This window comes from Neltuma alba, unplaced genomic scaffold (assembly GCF_004799145.2).
Source record: "Neltuma alba isolate B1F8T4 unplaced genomic scaffold, ASM479914v2 tig00013210_pilon, whole genome shotgun sequence".
Classification (NCBI taxonomy): Eukaryota; Viridiplantae; Streptophyta; class Magnoliopsida; order Fabales; family Fabaceae; genus Neltuma; species Neltuma alba.
Window position 1 is genome coordinate 171,558 of NW_021637515.1, and position 21,678 is coordinate 193,235.

General features: G+C 31.5%; 1 protein-coding gene and 1 long non-coding RNA gene across 2 annotated transcripts; one reads left to right on the top strand and one right to left on the bottom strand.

Annotated features, from left to right (window-relative positions):
- Window positions 1-259: 259 nt before the first annotated feature.
- Window positions 260-4,491, bottom strand: LOC114735484 (two-component response regulator ARR11-like). Its single transcript, XM_028923183.1, has 5 exons — window positions 4,278-4,491; window positions 2,570-2,722; window positions 2,074-2,460; window positions 1,839-1,915; window positions 260-1,449 (listed from the first exon to the last, which is right to left on the bottom strand). The coding sequence occupies exons 1-5, from the start codon at window positions 4,402-4,404 to the stop codon at window positions 454-456; spliced, it is 1,740 nt and encodes a 579-aa protein (XP_028779016.1). The 5' UTR covers window positions 4,405-4,491; the 3' UTR covers window positions 260-453.
- Window positions 2,137-20,868, top strand: LOC114735487 (uncharacterized). Its single transcript, XR_003739274.1, has 3 exons — window positions 2,137-2,205; window positions 17,730-17,740; window positions 20,855-20,868. It is a non-coding gene; the product is annotated as an uncharacterized LOC114735487 (long non-coding RNA).
- The last annotated feature ends 810 nt before the right edge of the window (window positions 20,869-21,678 follow it).

The following is a 21,678-nucleotide window of genomic DNA, read 5'->3' on the forward strand; positions in this document are numbered from 1 at the left end:
CACGAATAAAATTAACATCATAAAAAAGCAAATTCATTTCACTGGCAAATAAGGTCCACAAGAAATGCTTCTCCCAATATTTAGCGGGTAAGAACACCTGTTAAAAGGTTGGGTCCTCCAATTGAGAGTGATCCTCGCATGCTTTAATTTTCTCCTAATATTTATGCTTGGTCCCCCCCCCCCCCCCCAAAAAAAAAAAAATCATCAAGCATGAAGTTCAGAGCCTACTGAATCGGGTTGAGAGAGTAAAGATACAGAATAAGCCTGAAGAAGCAACCTTACTAAGATTAATTTTGCCATCACTCACATTTTATACAAATAGCCATATCCAAGTCTTTCAGATAAGAGGATGAATGTCTCAACCCTAACAGTTGAAATTCTTCTATAGTAGATGCAAATTGCAATTACCAACAACAGCATCAAGTAGCCATTTCATGCATGAAAGGTGATTGACTATACTATGAATAGGCCTTGATCTACTACAGTATAATCTGCTGAATCATGTAGGTGACTTGAAAGTTCTGCAACAAGACCTGGATCATAATACTCTGGCATTCCTATATTTTCCAATCCCCAGTTCATATTATAGCATTCACCATGCAGCCAATAGAAATGCAAGTCCTCGTCCAGTGGTAGCGAAGCCACCTCACCTCCCAAAACTAGGTTTTCGGGATAAAAAGCCAGGTCAGAATTGATGCCTAGATTGATGCCCTGAGTTTTCATGTCCAAATTCTTAGTTGAAGTGGGTTCTGAAAGTTGACCATTCTCCATAAGGCTCTTGGACTGTGTAGGAAAGTTGTCCACTACACTCCCTATTGAACTCACAGGACTGGCATAGTCACTTTTGTGATCAGTATACATTGGCTTAGTTTCAATGGAGGCAGCAATCTCTCCCTCTGTGATAGAGGGGTTGGAACTAACTGAAGCAATTGAATGTGATTGGTCAACCTGGACTGGATGCTGCGGGACATGCAAGGGTAAATGACTGAAGCTATCTTCCAATTGAAGAAATGACTTGTGTTCTTTCTTGAGCGGCATCTCTGGAGTTTCATTCCAGGTGTACTGTGTCGATGGGACGGTGCAATCAAATACTGCATGGCTTCCTTCTGACTCAAGGGGTCCAAAAGAAGAATGCTTAAGATTTATCTGGGAACTTACTTTTGTATCAGGAATGCTTCCAGACAAAGTTCTTTTTTCTTCTGCAGAATCTGAAACAGTTGCCTTGAGATCACCGTTGTGAATCTTGGTCTCAGAGGTATGACTCTGTAATGTTACATCTGAATATTTGTAGCTGTCAACTGCAACATCGTTTTGCTGCCCGTTTGTTGTGTTCTGAAATCCAAAACTTCCAGCAGTGTCTCTTGGAGGCAAATCTGAACGCTTGCTCCCACTTGAGGAAGATCTCTGTTCATTTTCTTTCTGCAATCTACTCAAGTAGAGCCGGTATTTCTGCAGAAACAATTCTCAATGAGGCCTCATTGTTTTCAAACATCAAACTAGATAGAGAATAAGCAACAGTTTTCTCTAAAATTTGTTTAAAGAACAATGGTGGGGAAGTTGTTGCACACTACTTTTATCAAAAGTGATTTCTCATGTGTACTAGCGACAGCTAAGTTATCTGAAATATTATCTAATCCAGATGGCAATCTAAAAGAAAGACATGATACCAGCTTCTTTCTTAATAGTCTTCAATTGTAATACACTGTGTGTGTATATAATAATATCTCTGGTTCTAAATATAAGATCAACTTGGCAGTGCAAATAGTGGATCTTATATCTAAAACCAGAGGTAATATGAACTAACAATTGAAGTAATGCTCAGGGACTAGGACACATACCTGCAAATGGCTAGCAACATTTTCTCTCGTCAGCCAAGGAACATTCATCAAATCCAGAATTCTTTTGGGGCCAACTTCTGCCAAAGAGAAGATAGGCATTAATAATATCCTTATGCTTGACACTGGCCATTTAGCAACAAGATTATGCTTTGGTATCATTCTTTTGTTCATAGAGAGGTCAATTCTCTTTGGTAGATTTCAAATTAAAATAATTATGATGATTCAGAAAACTTACTGTCAAATCCAATTTGGTTCACAGCTTTGACAAATTTCTGATGAAGATCCACAGACCAGACTACTCTGGCTTTCTTGGTGGAAGATGGATCTCCAAATTCTTTGTCATCATGTTTGCTATCAAAGTCTTTTCGTTTCCTCATGGAATTCATATCTTCAAGGGCAAATGACATCCCATCTTCCGACAGATCTGATCCATTTCTCATTAAATGAAGGCCCTCAAATCCTTCATGACCTTCAAATTCTCTTGCCTCATGAATCCTCTTTCTGAACACATGTTGCCATATGTTTCGTAGTTCTTTCATTCGAATTGGCTTGAGGAGATAATCGCATGCTCCATGTTGAACACCTTTCATAACCCTGCTAGTCTCTCCATCTACAGACATCACTGCCCAGCATCACAAATTTCAGCTTGTCAGTGGATGGACTTTTTGGAGTCAATGTGATCAAAGATCATTTAAAGAGATAGTTGAATATATAATTCTAAGGGAACTGACTTATGACAGGAAGATCCATCTCCAGCCCAACATGCTCAAGAAGTTTAAAACCATCCATGTCTGGCATGTTTACATCACTAATAACAATGTCGTATCCATCTTTCCTTTCGCGAAGCAAGTTGAGAGCCTCCCTTGCTAAGCCGCATGTGGTCACTGAAAGAAACACAAAAAATCAGAGTTACTGTTAGAAATAAGGCAATGGAATGACAAAGGATACCGAGGAGGGTGATGTCCAACATGAATACTTCTATTTATAATATTCAAGGAAAAATACAGTTTATTAACGCAATACATGATTAAGATGATTAAAAGAATAGGAATAAGTTCGGGAAGTAATGACTCCATTAGGTCAATATGATTAATGAGTTGAAGTCCGATTTAACCTGTTGATTAGCAGAGTATCATGAAGAACACCATTATTTGTGTGTTTAAAACTCCAACTGGTACCAGTGCCTTTTAGATTAAGCATCAGGCAGCCTGATGCATTGTCCAATCTCAAAGCAATCATATCAATAGTTCAATAATGTTTAATATTACATGGTTTGCTTCAGGCCTCCAACGAGAGAAAACCATATTCTCGATTGTCAGTTTAACATTGTAATAGAAATAAGGTTAGCTAAGACTTCCAAATCAAGTTAGATCTCATCCAAGTTGGGCAGTTTCAACCTTCAGTCTTTCCCAAGGAGCGGGGGGTAAAAAAAAAACAGCTGTTACTTAGCTTAACCAAAGGTAAGCACATATACCATTTTCCTCACTTCATAAGATTTAATTTTACTACTGGATACAAAGACAATATCTTTTGCAGGTATTGCATTCATATCTTACATTTGAAGAGGCCACTGAAACTGTATACTCTCACTGGTTCATACAGTCAAATACTACCTCCAGTCTTATTCATAAGACCTCATTTGTAGACTATAAACGAGGTCTTATAATTAGGACCGGAGGTAGTAGTTTATTAACAAGGCATAAAAGTAAGCAAGTGCAAATTTTCTCTTTCATGAAGGCAGGAACAAACCGCACATGTTTCCAATGGGCAAAGAGAAGAGGCTACTGAACCAGTCAATTCTAAAGATACCAGTACAGTTGAAAGATCAAAAGGAATCAAATTCGACAAAGGCACTTCTTTTATTCACTCTCCATATTGTTTTTTTCCACAGAGAGCCATATTTGATCAAAGACTCGTGACAACATAAAACAAAGTGTATAATTTGATAATGACCCCGTTCAGTCCACCATAGAAGAACAGAACTAACAGCGAGCAAGTTTTTACTTTGAAAAGTATCTCCCTTTAAGAAACCCATGTGATTAAACTATCAAGTAACACTTCAAATTCAACCAGAAAATTTAAACGCATGTAATCACCATCGGAACATGAAATCATCATCAGAAGTATCCTTATTCAACCTAAAATTTGCTAAATATTCAAAGCCATATTACATACCAAGAGGGAACCTTTGTGGTAGCACATTGAACAGAAAAAATGAAACAAAAAAACATGACTAGTCCCATAACATATCAAATATTCAAAAACTGGACCGAAACCGGGATACCCATAATTAAACCAACAGACAGAGAACAATAAAAAAATTTCGATAAATATTGAAGCCCCTTACTGAAAGATTATACTGATATGCTCTTAGCACGTCATATAAGCAGCAGAAACACGAAAGGGAAAAGGCAAAAGTAGGGAAAGAAGGAAGAAAACCTTCATAGGAGCACTTCTTGAGCATCTTTTCAAGGATCCTTATCCATGTTGGATCATCATCAACGACGAGAACTCGCAGACCAGCAGGAAAAGCGTCGCGTCGCGGAGAAGAGAAACTACTGTCCATGTTTGTTGGAGGAAGAGGTTACAGTACGGTCGGATTCAGATTGCGAGAGAACAAGAATTGTGCCAAGGACGAGTTTTCCTGTGAGAAATGAAAAAGGTGGCTCATTTGGGTTTTTAAACTGAGTGGCGAAAAAAACAAATGAAAAAGCAGAGAGAGAGAGAGAGAGAGAGCATCCACCAACGAATATTGGCGCCGGATGGCTAACCGTCTCCGCGGCGCAGAATAGTTTGGAGGCAAAACTGGCGTAGGTTCCATTTTTTTTAATGGAATTTATAAAATAAATTATAACATTTTTTTGCCAACAAAAAAAAATTATAATATTTATGATTCATGAATAATCTAATTTATTGTTTTCCTACCAAAAAAAAATCTAATTTATTGTTTTATATATTCAATTTAGTTCTGCTAGAGCTAGTGGAGCATGACTTTTTTTTCAAAATAACTGTTGCATTGTATATAGATTACTTAAATATTTTTAACTTTAAAAATATGTTTAAATTCCTTTTAACATTTCGAAATTAAAATATAGATGTATGCATTTTTTAACTCCTTAATCCTAAAACTGTTAACAAAAAAAATAATATTGATATTTTGAATTGATAAAATATTTTTTAATACTAACATATATTAAGTTTTTTATTTTCAAAATAACTATGATTGTTACTAAACATCATCTAAAACTAACGATTTTAGAATTAAAGCATTATATATATTTTTTAAAGTTAAAAAATCAAATTAAAATCTTATATAAAGTTAAAAAACCAAATATAAACGTTAACCTATATAAATTGGTTCAAATTATGGTGAGAATTAATTTGCATAAAATTTTGCATTTATAAGAATTAATTAGATGGACCTCATGTGCGGGCTAAGTCTAATGAGAAGTTAAACTACTCATTGTTAATGAAATAATGTTCCTTATAAATTTAATAACTAATAGTGATTTATTAAAAATAGTAAATAGTGAAAATTTATTATTTTATTTTTAAAAGTAATGTGCTTCTTGTAAGAAAATTAACATTATAAATATATGAGAAAAGTTTCAAGAGATAAAAATTACTTAATTTTTTATATTTAAATAATAAAAAGTTTATTTATGCGCTTTGGGTAGTTAAATGGGGTTGGAAGAGAAATGATCCTATCCCATCTGACAATGAGTTTTTTTTTTTTTTTCACTGCTACAATGTAAGGAGTTATCAATATAAAGTAAGACAAAATTTAGATGTTTTTGTTTATATTTATTAAGTCTAATTTTTCAATCAAATCTTGTCATGCATTTTTATTCTTAATAATAGTCTAATAGAACTATATTTTGGAATTTTATTAATATGAAGTTTTATTACTAAGGAAAACTTATATGCAAAAATTTGATTAAAAAGTTGGACCTAATAGTGATGAGTAAACGGATCTAGGTTTTGTCCTATAAAACATCAAATTCAAAGCTATTGTCAAAAGCAATTTTTTTTATTTTTATAATATTTCTCCCTACTTTCTTTATGAGTTTCACATACTTTTATTTAATTATTTCTTTAACCTTTCTACGCACAATTCAAAAGAGCTTAAATAGTAGAAAGTTAATTATATTTATACGAAATAAAATATAAATTATTTTTTTATACATATCACAGAAAAAGTTATAGTTAAGTTTCTTTTGGTAATAATACAAACGCTCGAACAATAATTTATACAAAGAACAGAAACGATTAGGTAGAGGCATGTAAGCCATTAACATGAAACATACATAGTCTAAAGAAAGGTTTTTACACCCAAGAGGAGTCAAATCGATAATAATAAAGTTTGATATATATGGCCAAAGTAGCTGACGAGTTTTGCATAGCCGTCTCTCTGATCTCATTGATAATACCCATTGGAAAGTGCTGACTAATTAATTCATTTTGAATCAAATTTAAAATTTAGCTATAAAGAAGTAATTTTGCATTGCATAAGATAAATATGTGAAAATAAAGACTTTTGTTTTCCATAAAAAAAAGTATTTATATAGAAACCAAATCATAATTTTAAAAGTAATTTTACGGTATATAAAAAAACTATACGAGATGAGTATGAAAACACTTTTAAAAAGTATTTTTGGAGGTATCCAAACACCTCTAAAGTGACAAAAACACTCATTTGAATTTATTTTAAAATGGTCTAAAAGGATATTTTCAATCTTAATTTATAGATTACGAGGAAAGTATGTAAGATGGTAGATCCAAACAAACTTAAATGGTCAATGTCAAACTTAAGCACCCAACAGTTGGAGAAGGTCTTGGCTGGAATTGCACATCACATTGGATGACAACTAAGTTTCTTATTACAACTTCCAGTTACATGCAACTAGTCACATTTTTTAACAGCTTCTTCATAATCACAAATATAAAGGTTCTGATGCGTAAAAAAGGCTTCTTCTTTTCTTTTTTTGAACTATCCTCATTCAAGCAATTAAACTTCTTTTGCATCTTAGTTCATATGATAGCTGGCAGGTGTAGGTGTGAACAAAGAGTCTTTGCTAATCAAGGTAGGAGACTTTTACTGCCGAAAGACAGAGAGAAGTTGAAGGAAAAACAGTAGTGGAGACATTAAAGAACATGAAACACGGAAAAGCAAGGTTAAATTCAAGTGCTTTTTAGTTATTTCGTATCATTCTTAACATAAAAACTACTTAATATTAATCTATATAGATTAAGTCAAATACGTTAGTATATAATCACATCACATCTGTTATAATAATAAATATAACAAATAAAATGAATTAAGGTTTTATACTTAAAAGTAACTCTTAGATCCTAATAAGAGCATAGATTATATTCCAAAGTTGAAAGAATAATGTTAGTGTTTTTTTTTTTTTTTTGAGTAATAGGAGAGGGTAGGTTTTGTGGGATTCGTTAATTATGTTTGGTTGATGACAACGGAGGTACAAATGTACGGCTTACAAGGAAAGAATCCAAACCTCATTGGCTTATTATTCAAATATTATTTTATATATGACACGAATCAAATAAAAAGAAGACCATCATGGCTTGGCCTATCTGTTTCATTTTGCTTTCTGCCCAAAAGGAATTCATTTCATGTTTTGGTGGAAAGGCACGTGGTCTGCACTTGCATCACTGGATGGAATGTTCTCGTTTGATGCATTATTAATTAATTAAGAAGATGATGATGGTGATGAATTATTGTTATTTTATCCTATATAAGAGTGTGTGTGTGTGTAATTGGTGTTATTATTTTTTTTAAAAATACAATTAATTAAACCAAACACACAAACATGTCAGTATTAGATTCAGAGCTGAAATATTCCCCTAAAGTAATAGACTGTTGCATGTGGCTAAGGCAACTCGCCATGGACTCACCAATTAATATTGTTGTTGATAATGTTATTATGCAATAATTATTATATTTTAATATGTAAATATAGAAAAAAGAATTATTATTTTATTTTCTTAAAAAAATTATTGGGATAACAACAAAAAAAATATATTTAATTTCAAAAAGACAAATAGATCATACTAACTACTCTTATAATGGTTTTGATATATTAAAATCTGTTAAAATCACCTATTTGCCATGTTGGAATTTAACAGCTAATTTTTTTGGTTATTTTTCAAAAATTATTTCATTTTGTATACATTAATTAGAGAATATCAACTTGGAACTTATTTGCTTTAAATTGCAGTTGATTCTGAATTATTCAATATTGAACCATCATTCTCATCTTTTTTTTTCTTACATGAAAATCACTCTCATCTTTCAACCGGTATATGATCTTTCTGCTTTTACTTAAATATGTTTATTTATGTTACTCCTTCGCCAATTATTTAAGCTCGAATGAGTGAAGTTGTACAATGACCAAGATAAGTGTCTTCATTTATTTTGCTAAACCTCCTTAAGGATTTCTAAGAAAAATATTTAGTAGTATATATATAGATAGATTAAAGTTTACAATCATTCATTGAGAAAATTACTTTGAAAAGGTTTAAAAGAGAAAGGTGTGCATGTTGGAGATATCAAAGTGATACAAGATAATACCTCTAGTCCAAAACATAAAAGACAATTTGTAATGTAATTTATCCTACAAATTAGCTCTTATAGTTAGGACGGGATATAATATACGAATATATTATACAGGTGTATAAGTCCGGAGTTTTAAGGTGTTGTTCGGAGTTTTATTTTGAGTTTTAATAGCCTTTTTAACTCTGATTTTTTAGGATAATTGGTGTTTAAGCTTAAATCTTGGTGTCTGGTTTGGGATCAAAGTGAGTTGGAGAAGCAGGTGAACAAATCACTCTCAAGATTTGTTCGCTGTGACAAATCGGAGAGTATTGGCAGAGTTTCCTTTCAGGAATAGGGTTTCGTTGTGACGAAAGATACTCAAGTGAGCGAGAGTTCCTCTCAGGAAAAATCTCTCGCCGTAATGAAGTGTAAGTTGGCCATGACAAGGTTGGTTTTCCAAGTCAGAAAATCCCTCTCGGGGTTAGTTAGTCGTGACAAATCCGTGTGTTTGCCGCGACAAAAAGGTCACGTCTTTAAATACGAAGAAAGGGTCTGATGTGCAAAAATCAGATTTTCTAGAGGTAGGAGTTGAAGCTCTGCTAGGGCTTCATGTTTTTGGCTTGGGGAAGGTGTTTCTAAGGGTCCATTGCCTCAAGTAAGTGGATCTAATCTCTAATTTACTCTTTCTCTTGGGATTTTTAACGATTTTGTAGAGGAATCCTAGGGCTTTCTAGTTTTTGTTGGAATTGAGGTTTTTGACCAATTGTTTTGAGTTTAAATGATTGCTATTGGTTAGTCTAAGTATTTAATCGGTGTAGTTTTCTTGGATTTGGAGATTTTGAAGTTTTGGGATTTTAGGGTTTGTGAAAATGGAGGTTTATGATTGAGGATGATAACGTATGGTTGAAATTGAGTTGTGTGAATTGGATTATGTTAAGGAGGGTTGCATTGGATGTTTAATCGGTCTAGAATGTTAGTAGGACTTGATTTGCTCTAATTGGGTGTTTGGGTGATGAATTTCTAGAGTGGGACTTTGAGTTTCTGAATTCAATTGATGTTTTGGAAGGGAAACTAGATTGATAATGGTCTCTTGTGTTTTTTAGAGTGTTATTATGATGGTTTGGCTCTTGTGAATTGGGTAGAGTTTTGGTTGAGACTAAGCATTTTGAGTCCCCAAGTATTGTGTTGACCATTTTATTAGTTTGTTAACTAATACATGGTGGTTGTGCGTTTGTGTACTTGTGCAGACTTGTTGTGAGTATTTTGTTGATGCACGAGGCATCATGGTGTTTTTTTATTCCTTGCTTAGGCGAGAGGTAACCACTTTCCAATCCTTTGTACATGCTGTTATGGTACTGTGAGTAGTTTTATGTTTTCGTGTGCCGAGTAATAAATGGTGTTCTAAAAGTATTTTATATATGAAAAGAGAAATTGTCTTGTGGGGTATTGCATGACATTAATGTATTGAGAGTTTTTGAAAGATATGCTACCTGTTGAAGATACTTGTGAAATGTGAATTTATTCATTAGTAAATATTTGAGCATGATTCATGTGTTAGGAAATGGCAAGAGTCTTAGTTGATACTACTACATGGTAAAGCCTCCATTAATGCATGATGGTTGGCTCTTTACGTTCTCCATAGTAAGGGATAGGCCCTTGTGGCTCTTACGTCCCCCATAGTGAGGGATAGGCTAGATTCGACTTTTTGAAATCCCCCAAAGTGAGGGATATGCTGATAGGTTGCATCATTGCACTTGCATGATTCTTTGTGGCTATCACTTACAGTTTTATATGAAACTGTCCCCACTTGACACCTCACGAGCACCTACTAGTTTGTACTTTGAATTGGAAAAAGTTGGTTACTGGGACTTTTGTCTCATCACGTGGTTTATAATGTATTCAAGTGAAGGTTCTAGGTGTACGCTGTCAAGAAGAGACACCAAAGCTTGAGCTACTTTTAGCAGTAATGCCTCTGGCTTGTGTAGATGTATTGATAGTTGTATATCGCCATGTGTAGGGTCATTTTGAAAATATTTTGGTTGACATAGTGCATTTATAAGTTGGAGATGTTGACTCTCTATTTTTGTTGGCTGGAGGCTGTTCTTGTTGTTGTACAAAATTCTGAATTTTTGTTCATGTGGATAATTGGATGGGCTTTTGTGCAATTTCCCTATTTACCCGAGCCTGAGGCTCAGAGGCCTAATGGAATAAACTGATTGATTGATGAATGAATGAAAGATCTTTGGTTGCATGCAACTTGTTTGGGTTTCTATTCACAGTTTAATTGCCAGTGTTAAAAATGTTAACATGTTTTCTTTTCTACTATGGTAGCTTGTATAACAGTTTTTCTTTTCTACCATAGTAGTAGTTTTATGACAAGCTTATAACGTTTTAGTGAGCTAAGCTCTTTATGTTTCGAGGAAAGGAGTTTTACATAAAGGGTAACTATTAATACAAAAACACACCTGGAGGTGAGACAAAGGAGTTTGTTGTTAATTATACCAGGAATCTTCTTTTGAGGTGGTTTGGACATGTACAAGAAAGATCATTTGAGGGGGTGATGAGAAGGAAAAATCATCCAATATGGAGCTCTTTGAAAAGAGGTAGAGGAAGATCATTGAATGAGATCTTTTGGTTAACAGCCTATCTAAAGAGTTAGTTGTTAATAAACTACAACAGTATCGTGCGATCAATATAGCTTGCCGCCTATATATATACACATACTAAAGTAATAAAAATATTATAAGACAACTAAAATGACCGACTGTCCAGAACATGATACTACCGCCCAAAATACTTTTTTAAAAGAGAAAAATGTTTATTTTTGTTCAGTTTTACCCAAAAAATATTCTCAAATAAGACAATAATGAGGAAGATCCCCAAAATTTGAGGAATTTTGGTAGGCCAAGCGAAATGAAAGGTATAATATTGGAGAAAAAGCATGGCCCAAAATTAAGGCTTTTTCTAAGGGATTGTGGGGACCCTTCTTGCTTTACAGCCTGAAACGGACTTGAAACAGACAGTCCCACAAACATCCAAAAATAAAAATATTTTCACCAAAAATAAACAACAAAAAATATGATTGGTCTTTTCAAGAATGCTCATGGTGCTTCATGTTCCTGTCCCCCTCTCGTTGGTGCGTGTTTTTCACGCCTTCCAGGCTTTTTTTTTTTTTTTTTGCCTTTGAAGTTTTGGGATTTTAGGCCAGCCTCAACATGCACACTTGCATGCAAAGCAAATCACCAATCAAATTAAAAAATAATAAAATAATGCTCTGGCTTTTCTACAAATTAGATAACTAATTTATAAATATTAAAAAATTAATTAAATTTATAATTTTTTTAAAAATACGTTTTTTTATTTATTTGCATGAGAACTATTTTTGTGACAAAAACTTCCTTTATGCATGTAATTAATAGGAAAATGTGAGGAAAAAAATAAATTTGAATGACAAAGTTAATTGAGATTTTGTAGCTTGGACTAGATGAAACCCCTCTATTAAGTTTTATGTTAAGTATGGAAGGGAAGGGACTAATATTTCCTTCCAGCAACAGTTAAATCAAATGCTTGATAATTTTGTTCCTATTAACTAATATTTTCAATTCAAGCTTTATATAAGAAAAATATTATTAGCACGGAACTTTACACCCATACTATAAATTATCTAATACATTTTGATCTTAATTAGTCGGGTTGAATTTCATAAACTAATTGTTTTTTTTTGTTGGTAACAAATCGTAAACTAATTGTTATTATAAAAAAATAACAATAAATTTATTGAAAAGTTAAAAAATAAGTATATAGGTTTTTTTTTTGGGGGGGGGGTTTGTTTGAGGGAGTATTATGTGCTAAATATGGTGTCTTTTCAAGACATTTTAAATATTGATTCACCATATTGTAAGAAACCCATCACTCTAACTGTGTTGACATGATAAATCTGACTTTTTTAGAACATTCATAAAATTTGACGTCAGCTAATTTTTTTTATGGAAATATAACCAAATCATATGATCAACTTTCATCAAAATATCTGGAGATGACAACATATTAACATAGCAATAATGTGTCGTTGATGCAGTAATAGTGTTTTGTAATAATAAAAATTTTCATCAAAATTAACTATAAATATAGGGATTGATTTATATTCCTTAATGGAAAAGTTACATAGACCCTGATATAAGTTGACCACAAATAACTACAGTTTCCAATATATCGATGTAGATTATAATTGACCAGAACATTACACAAATAACATATTTAAAAATAAAAATGTTACTGATCATAAAAATCTATAAACAAAGATAATGCAAGTGGCATTATAGAAATATAAATATAGATTGAAATTGACTATGATGAAACACAGTATTTTTTTTTCCTGAAAATATAAAAAACAAAAGCATGCAACTTCCACCTTATTAGCCGTATGCCATTATTTGGATAGATGGTTGCCTCATTGGATTGAGAGTGAAATGCATATTTATTATGTTCTTGTATAAGAATCGGAACTAGGCATCAAATTAATGGAGAGTGCACTTAAGAAAGGTCATTGGAATGATTTAGCAAATCAAAATGAATGTGCTTTGCTCAATAATGTTAGATAAGCCAATCATTTTGCAATCAGAGATCGTTACGTGCCCTAACCCATCACATTGATTTGCCAATTGGCACCAATAAAATGAAGTTAATTAATGCTTAAACGTCTCATAATATTCTTTATCCAATGGATTTCCTGTATTTGCACAAAGTTTGAAACAAGTTCTAGTGTTTTCTATGGAGGATCCAGAGGGTGGATGGGGGTGTTTGCCCTTGCCCTCATCTTTTTGTAAAAATTACTGAGTTCCTTTATAGAGAATGCTAAATCAAATTTCAGCCCCCATTTCATATGTTTAAGGTTTTGCATTCTAAGATGTCATCTTTGCATCAAGATACTGAGAACTTAAGAGTTAGAGACCTAGTTGTGGTTGAACTGGAGTCAACCTAATCATGATTAACATAATATAATTCTATTAAAAAAAATAAAAATCTTTGTATATAACCATCAAAAGGTTATATTTAAATAAAAAGGTATGAATTCTCAAATCAATGAAATATCCATATATAAACCGCGCCTAATTTAACAAAATAGAATTATTAAAATACAAATCTGATAATAAAATACTTTTTGAAAATATAAAACGACATCATTTCATGTTAAGTATAAAAAGAGTGGGAAAAAGACAAAATCTAACTCTGACGGTTTGAACTTCTAACTGGCCGATTCAGATAAAGTTGTAATACCATGCTTTGGATCCACCAATGACTATTTCATAATATGATTATCTATATTATATTTTATATTAATGGTATGGTTTGATCAGAATTATCCCCACAGCCACATTCGATAAAACTGAAATAATATATGAATAATTTTTTTAAAATTATCTTTAAGATAAAAAATATAAATGATTTTACACTCATTCAAAGTTATAATTATTATTCTCTTTAATTATAATATAATATTCAGTACAACAATGTCTTATTATATTTTTAAGAGTACAAATTATAAAGTTTAAAATATCAGCAATGATTTATTTTTCATGATTCTTCCAAAAAATTAATTTGAAAATTTTAATTTATATATAAGTACTACTTATAAAACCTTCAATATTTGCGGAAAAAACATAATGGGAAGTGCAAGAGACTTATTATTTTGAATGACTTTTATGCTGAGGAAAGAAACCAGACCAGATCGGCCGATTCAACCAAAAAACCAGCTAATGGTCAAGTCAAGTTTGGGTGTTAAACTGGTATCAATTTGGTCAAACTGGGGTGAACCAAGGACGAATTGATTTGGATGATTATGTTGCTAATGATTTTATTTTTCCTCATCCAACTCATAATTTCAGTATCAATAATTATTAATTTTAGTTATTAAAAAAAATCATAAAGATCAAAATTCTCAATATTGTTATACTTTGTTATTGTTATAATTAAGTTGTTGTTGTATTTTCTTATATTATTTTGTTATTAGTGATTATTAATATTGTTGTATTTATTATTTTCAATTAAACTATATTATTTTAATATGAATGGTTTGATTTTGAGTTAACCCTGATCTGACCCGTTAACCTTTGAATCACTATCACAAACGGTTTAGTGTTCAATCTAATTTTTTATTTCTTGCTATGATGCGATCCTAAGTATCTTTTTTATTCTAATTAGAAAATAAAAAACATCAAATATGATCCAACACTTGCATTTATCAATTGTTTTCTAATAATGTCTTAGTGTACGTACGTACACCCTTTGAGAGAAATTCTCTATGCAATTTTTTCTCCAATTTAATTGTAAGTCAATGATGAGATATTCCTTGAAAATCAAAAGTTATTTTTTCTTGACGAGGAGAATTGTTTTGAAAAAAAAGAAATGAAAACTGCATAACTTAACAAATGGCTGTTTATACTTGTAATACATATAGTGAAAAAAAATGATTTTTCAATACCATGGGGTGGTGATATTGCGTAACCCATTTAGACGGTATTTCTCAATCCCAAGTATTGTTTAGTGCCTCATACTAAATGCGTTAAAATGAGCTATGTAATATGTTAACTCAACTCTCGTAATACTTCATAACAAACAGAGCCATAGTTGCTTCGAAGATTTGGTTTCATACCAGAACCTTGTAACCCTTATAGCACCCCCCCCCCCAACAAGCACAATCCCTCAAATGATAAAGAAGGTTGTGAGATTAACCCCCAGAAGCCAAGTTGGCATATGTGTGATGGGTGTGTCTGGGTCCCTAGTCCTAGGAGAAAGGATTAGGACGAATAACTATATAAAGAACATCTAATGTATACGGACAAAATTTAAATCGAGTTTCTTATATTCATTATGTGAAATTTTTCAATTACATATTATTTTATGTCCTATTTTTAAAATATTATTAAATTATAAACCCATAAAAAAAAAAAGGAATATATGGTCACATGTAACTAAAAAACTTGGCATAATATATATATAAAGAACTTGATGTAAGTTTTTTTCAATGCACATATATGAGAAAGATGCGTGGCACACGATACAATACAATATGTTAGGTCCATCAAATCTTAAAACTTTAAAAATATAGGTGTGGGAGATATGCATATGCAATTATGTACATATTCAACAAATGAACAATAAAACATTTGAGTTTTAGAATGCATTCCAAAAGCAAATTAATAATGAAACTAAGTTTATGAGTTATTGGGAACATCTCAAATAAAAAAAATTATAATAAAATTTTTAAAATATATTGCATGTGTGATGAAGTACAATCAGTTGTTATATTATAGGAGTGTATTAACCCTTTTTCTCAAGTATCGATGCTTCATAGCCACAACTAAAGAAATTATAAAAATTGAGTTAATTTAGATTTCTTAAAAATATGCCATATCTTCAAGATAAAAAAAGGGTATCTCAAGTTTTTAATCTCAAATTGAGTGAAAGCTTTAATAGAAGTGTTCTCTGTTTAAAGAAATTATAAAAAAATTCAAAATTTTATAAACATCCAATTCATCTCCACTTAGAAATAATTGTTAATTCTATCACATGTAAATATAGGGGCACGTAGCTTAAGGATAATCGTCAAAAGAGGTCACCAATATAAAATTTGAGTCCAATAGCAATTTAATTTATTCAATCTGTCACTTTTAAGTTTCAGCAATCCATTTTACTTTTAGACACAAAACCCCCCCCCCAACCCCAATTTTATTCATTTAGGGGAAAAAAGCTATTGGAATAAAATGGAAAACGCATCCAAACCCACCATGCATTTCCTTCTTAACATGCTAAGAAAACTGGCCAGCAGGCTCATTTAGAGCATTAATGCACAAAGCATGAACTACAAACAACTTTAGGATCCAATGTCTAATTTACTAATCTTCACTAATCATAATTAACGGCAAATATTACTCCTTCCATACTAAATGCAAAAGCTAGTTAGGGAGTTAGTTTTAGTCCTTATATAAAAACTTAATCTATTTTATCTCTGATATTTATTATTTTTTTAAAACTAATTTATCTAAATTATTAATTAGATATATGATCTAATGTTACATAGAAATATTTTAAGGAGATCGTATCACATCATATAAAATTAATTTATCTAACTTTTTGAATTTATTCAAAGTAGTTAAGCAATACTTATATTAAGCATCGGACGAGTATAAAATAAGGTTATGAAGAAATTCAAGTTGCGTGATGACCAATAACATCACCAAAGTTCTCTACGTCGTCGTGTCCACTTCCTCTTCTTTTTTATTCTTTTCATTCCCTCCCCTCCACTACTTCCTATACCCTTCATAGATACTACCCACCATATTCACCAACACTTCTTTAATTTCCATATATTAAACTCAAAGTTAGTTTTTTTAACCTAATTTTATAACTAAAAAAGAAATAATTTCTGACTTGACCTTAAAAATATTCCATTCAAATATTCGGAAGTATAGAAATCACCAAAAAAAAAATTCAATACAACGAGCAACAGGATTGAGTGAAAAGGAAATCAACATCACTTAAGTATTAATTTGAATGTTGAACCTTATGAATTAAAAAATCAAATCAAGTTCAAAGAACCAACAATGTTCGGCATGGTTGGCAGATAATTGTGTCTCTTAATTATGTTAATAATTTGATTCCTAACCATATATGTAAAATAGAATTTAATGAGAGAGGCAAAACCCACTTATGTGATCTTTACACCTTGAAAGGGATTAGTTCCTCACTGTCTAGCATACTCTTAGGTCCTGTTTGGTATGAAGCATTGAAAATGATGGATTGAAATTGAGACTACAATTAAAAAAAATCATTAAAATAGTATTTAGCATGAGTAATTGCTTATTATGTGGGATTAAGCAAACGCATAGAGGTGGGATTAGGGAATACCATTTTCCTCATGGTATTCTCTAATCCCACATACATGGGTTTGGCTAATCCCATATAACAAGCAATTTTTTATACAAAATACTCTTTTAATAGATTTTCTCAATTACAATCCCAATCCCATGCCAATCTCTCATTTTCAATATTTCCTACCAAACATAACCTTAGAGTCTTAAAGAATAGAAAAGAAAAAAAACCAAATAAAAAAAATCAGGTTGAAAGAGTTACTATTTCAGCTCAACAATATACTCGAACATGTATTACTCAGAATTATCAAATGTCAAAGTTAAAACAGGCCATTTTGAGATTATTAGGAACCTCTCTTGTTTCTCATGTAGTTTTTTTTCCTTGGTGCATTTTCTATGAGAAATCTCTAAGGGGAAAAAAATATGCTTAGAGAGATATTTTGTGAGAAATTGACTAAAAAAAAGCTTTGCCCTTGGTCTATAAGAAATATTCATGAAAGAATCACTATCTTCTTGTAGTGTTTATATATTGCCTCTGGTTTTAAATAAAAGTTTCTTGAAGCTAAACTTTTGGGGAGTGGGGTTAGCAGTATATATAAACTAACAAATTAAGAAAAAGGAAGGAAGCTGGGAAAGGAAAAGGAAATTCCCACTAAGAAATTCTTTTGGGGATAAGAAGAAATATTTGGCTAAACAGAAAGGGATCAACTCCATGCAACTTAAGCAAAGTGGAGTATAGCTTTTCATTTGTTTAATAAAAAGCTAAACACGAAAACAATGAGACACTCTTATTCTCTTCCATTTGGTTCCCACCCACTTTAGCTTTTTATTCCCCTCTTCTTCTTTTTTATTTTTTGGCAATATGTGTGTTTCACTCTTCTTCCTTCCTATTTTTCACTTCTAAGCCAGAGATGCTGATGAATAATAATAATAATAATAATAATAATAATAATAATAATAATAATAATAATAATAATAATGCATTCAAAATATGTGTGTGTTTTGCTTTGAGAAGAGAATATAGCTGGCGTCCGGTCATTTCAGCCCCTTGGTGTTGGTGGTGTGCCGCTTCACATTCTGATTCACGTCCTGTCATGGGCCCAACATTGGCCCATTTGGTATTGGGCCGTCCTTCATCATCGGTTCATTTTGGGATTGGAGAAAGCCCAAATAAGTGGGTCATTCTGCAGGTAAGACTATGAGTTTACAAATGTACCAAAAAAATTGAGTTCATAAAATTATAATATTGTACCCCAAAAAAATTTATAATATGAGAGTTACTTTATTTGAGTTTAAGAAAACTTAAATTTATCACAATATTACATTACATCATACTCCTTTGGACCCTATTTATATGACACTTAACTTTTTTATAAGACACTACATTGATTGCTTATTGCAGTTTTTCTTAATTTTTCTCTCTTACCCTCATTCAATGTTAACTTTGGAATAAGGAAATACTATCTGGTTTTATTAATATAAAAGTCAGATAATTGATTTAGATATATTAAGAAAATTAGTTAAGTTAGTTATTTGTCACAAATATATATTAATCTCTCTAAATTATCATGTTCAATAATGTGTGTTGGATGATTAAAATCATCTTTTGGTGGGAAACTCCTTACAATCAAGAGATAAGATGGACTAAGATCTTATATTAAGGACTAAATCAAAATTTTCAATCAGCTCTTATATTTAAGATACGACGTAGTATTTAATATTGGGAAAATATAATTTTTAAAATTTTTAGACATTAAGAAGTTTCAATCCTTTTCCTTGATGTCAATAAAAGTATTGAAAATGAAATATAAATAATATTATCACGAGTAGTAAGTGGATCAACTTTTGAATCCATAATTGAGCTGTGGTGACGCATGATCAGATTGAGAAACCGGTAATGAAAGTAATTATATATAGAAAGGTTAGAATATTTGGTGAGGCAGCTTTTGTCTCTGAGGCAGCAAAAGGAAGAAACGACAATAACAAGTCTGATGTTTTATTGCGAAGACAGGAAATAATAAGGATGGATATGTCTCATTCTCATTCTCGGTCTTCATATGTACAGAGAGGTTGGCTAGAATTTCAAAGTGGAAATAGTTCAAGACGCGTGGAATTACTCCACGCTCAGCATCAGTCCACAATACGACATATTTAGACATGAATATGGGCTTTTCTTGTTTTGGAAAAAAAAAAAGTAATTGGCTTATTAAAAGATATGTCTCTCTACTCAAAAATTACTTATAGAAATACTTACATATTGCTTATCTGAACTCTCTTTTTAAATATACAAAAATATTGTAACCCTTTTTAGATCTACCGAAAAAAAAAATCAGTTCTCCATTTTATGTGACAAAACTTCCTACATATTTATCTTGTGCTCCCTCCCAGTCTCTTTTTATAGGGTTAGTATAATTTTTTGTCTCTTAAGTTAACATGAATTTTGGTTTTAGTTTTTAAAGTTTCAAATCTTGAGCATTGGTCTTTCAAGAAGCAAAATAATTCATATTTTTATTAATTATAAAGACCAATATTTTAAATAGAAAGAAATTTGAGGAAAGAAACCAAAGTTAAAATGAAGACAAATTTAAGAGACTAAAAATTGTATTAACCCATTTTTATAAGAAATAATTTATCTCATAGTAGTGTCTTTAAATATAAGGAACAAATTCTCTTTGTCCGAAATTTTAAACTAGTTTTTTTTACTTTTAACCCATTAAATATATGTCACTTATTTTCGTTCGGCAATAAATCTTACTCATTATTTCTCATGTATTCTCTTTACAAATAAAAATATGATTAAAAAAAATTTGTACATATCTCACATATTTATTATTTTTAAATAAATTAGTAGCTATTTTTTTTTTTATAATAAAAGACGGATGGAGTATAACTTAAAATTAGTCAAGTAAAATTTGGGAAAAAAAAAAAAGACTACTCCTTACCGTCCTGATTATAAGATGACGTTAACTCCATGGTTAGTATAATACTCCTCCGATCTTTAATATATGACTCAATTGTTGAGTTAGTTTTGGTCCTAAATATAAAACTCATTTATCATATTTATCAATTTTCTCTAAATTATCTCTATGGATACTCTCTCAACCATAATCAAGTAGAAAAGGGAGGGGGTATGAAACAAGATGATTATGGTATTTTAAAAAAACATGTCACGTTTCTTAAAATTAACTAACTTACCTAACTTTTAGTCTAATCAAATTAGTTAAATATATCTTATATTAAAAATCGGAAGAGTAGTAAGGGTTAGTAAGAAGAAATCCTCTCTATTTAACTTTGGATCAAGTTTAGTGCATTACAGTTGTTCTTTGTTAATGATGAGAATTAATCTTAATTAAGGCATCGTCTCGTCCTCTGCATAATTTGGCGCAACAATCTTTGACCGAGATTAATTAATACTATTGCAAAAGTATCCCTCGGGAGGAGAGGGAGTAGCGACACCATCATTGTAAGTATTTATTGTTTATTTTATATTATTTGTTCTTTTTTTTTTTTTAAAACATCGAAATGATTTGAATCTTGTCCTTCTCACTCATCACGCCCCTCTGATTTTGCATTTTTGTGTCCTACTTTAGAAGATTTGAATTCCGTCCAATGTTAACAACTCAAAGTGTTTGTTATTGATCTCAAGAAGCAAAAAAATGGTTTTTTATTTAATTTTAGCTCATAATGTAATGTACATAGCAGTAAACAAAGAGATCGTTCAATTGAAACAGAAGAGAACATATAACAGATTGTATAGAAGCCATTTCCTTGTTAACTTGGGGTGGTAGCTATGAACACCTTTTTAAGAAATGTTATAAATGATGCAAGGATTTTGATCCATGAGGATTGGGTAGTACAAATTTATCATGTACACAGCCAGGCCAATCACATTGTTGATTTTCTCGCTAAACTATCTCATAAGACTGAAAACAATTTTTGTATCATTGATCAACCTCTATCTCTGTATTTAGAGGAGAAAAGTGATGAGGGAGACCAGATGTAACTGTTGTTTTGTTCTAAGCAATGTTATCTAGTTTTAATTTAAAAAACATATAAAATTTATGTTATGTTATGAAATAAGATTTTGGTTGTTTACTCTTTGAATATGAATTTCCATTTGGAAATGAAGCTGAAAATGTTTTATCTGATAGATTATTCAGCTGATAAGTTTAAGTAAATGGAATAATGTGCTAATAATATTTCTTCCTTTATTGGTGTAGTGCACATCTTTCTGCGTTTTTTGCCAGCATTGTGTACATCTTCATGTGACATTGGGTTTTCGTTTCTAATTTTATGTTTATTAGGCAATCCATTTTAATGCGTTGGTTGACCGTCTAGCCCCCTTTTCTTGTGGTTTTGGGAGATCCCTTTAGGGTTGATAATTTTTTTATTTTATACAAATACCCTATGTTTG

Excerpts from the sequence above, each read along its gene's own strand:
- LOC114735484 (XM_028923183.1), bottom strand. The coding sequence starts at position 4,404 with ATGGACAGTAGTTTCTCTTCTCCGCGACGCGACGCTTTTCCTGCTGGT. Across the intron at positions 2,723-4,277 it reads CAAGAAGTGCTCCTATGAAG|TGACCACATGCGGCTTAGCA; the intron begins GTTTTCTTCCTT and ends TGTTTCTTTCAG. Across the intron at positions 2,461-2,569 it reads GATGGATCTTCCTGTCATAA|TGATGTCTGTAGATGGAGAG; the intron begins GTCAGTTCCCTT and ends GATGCTGGGCAG.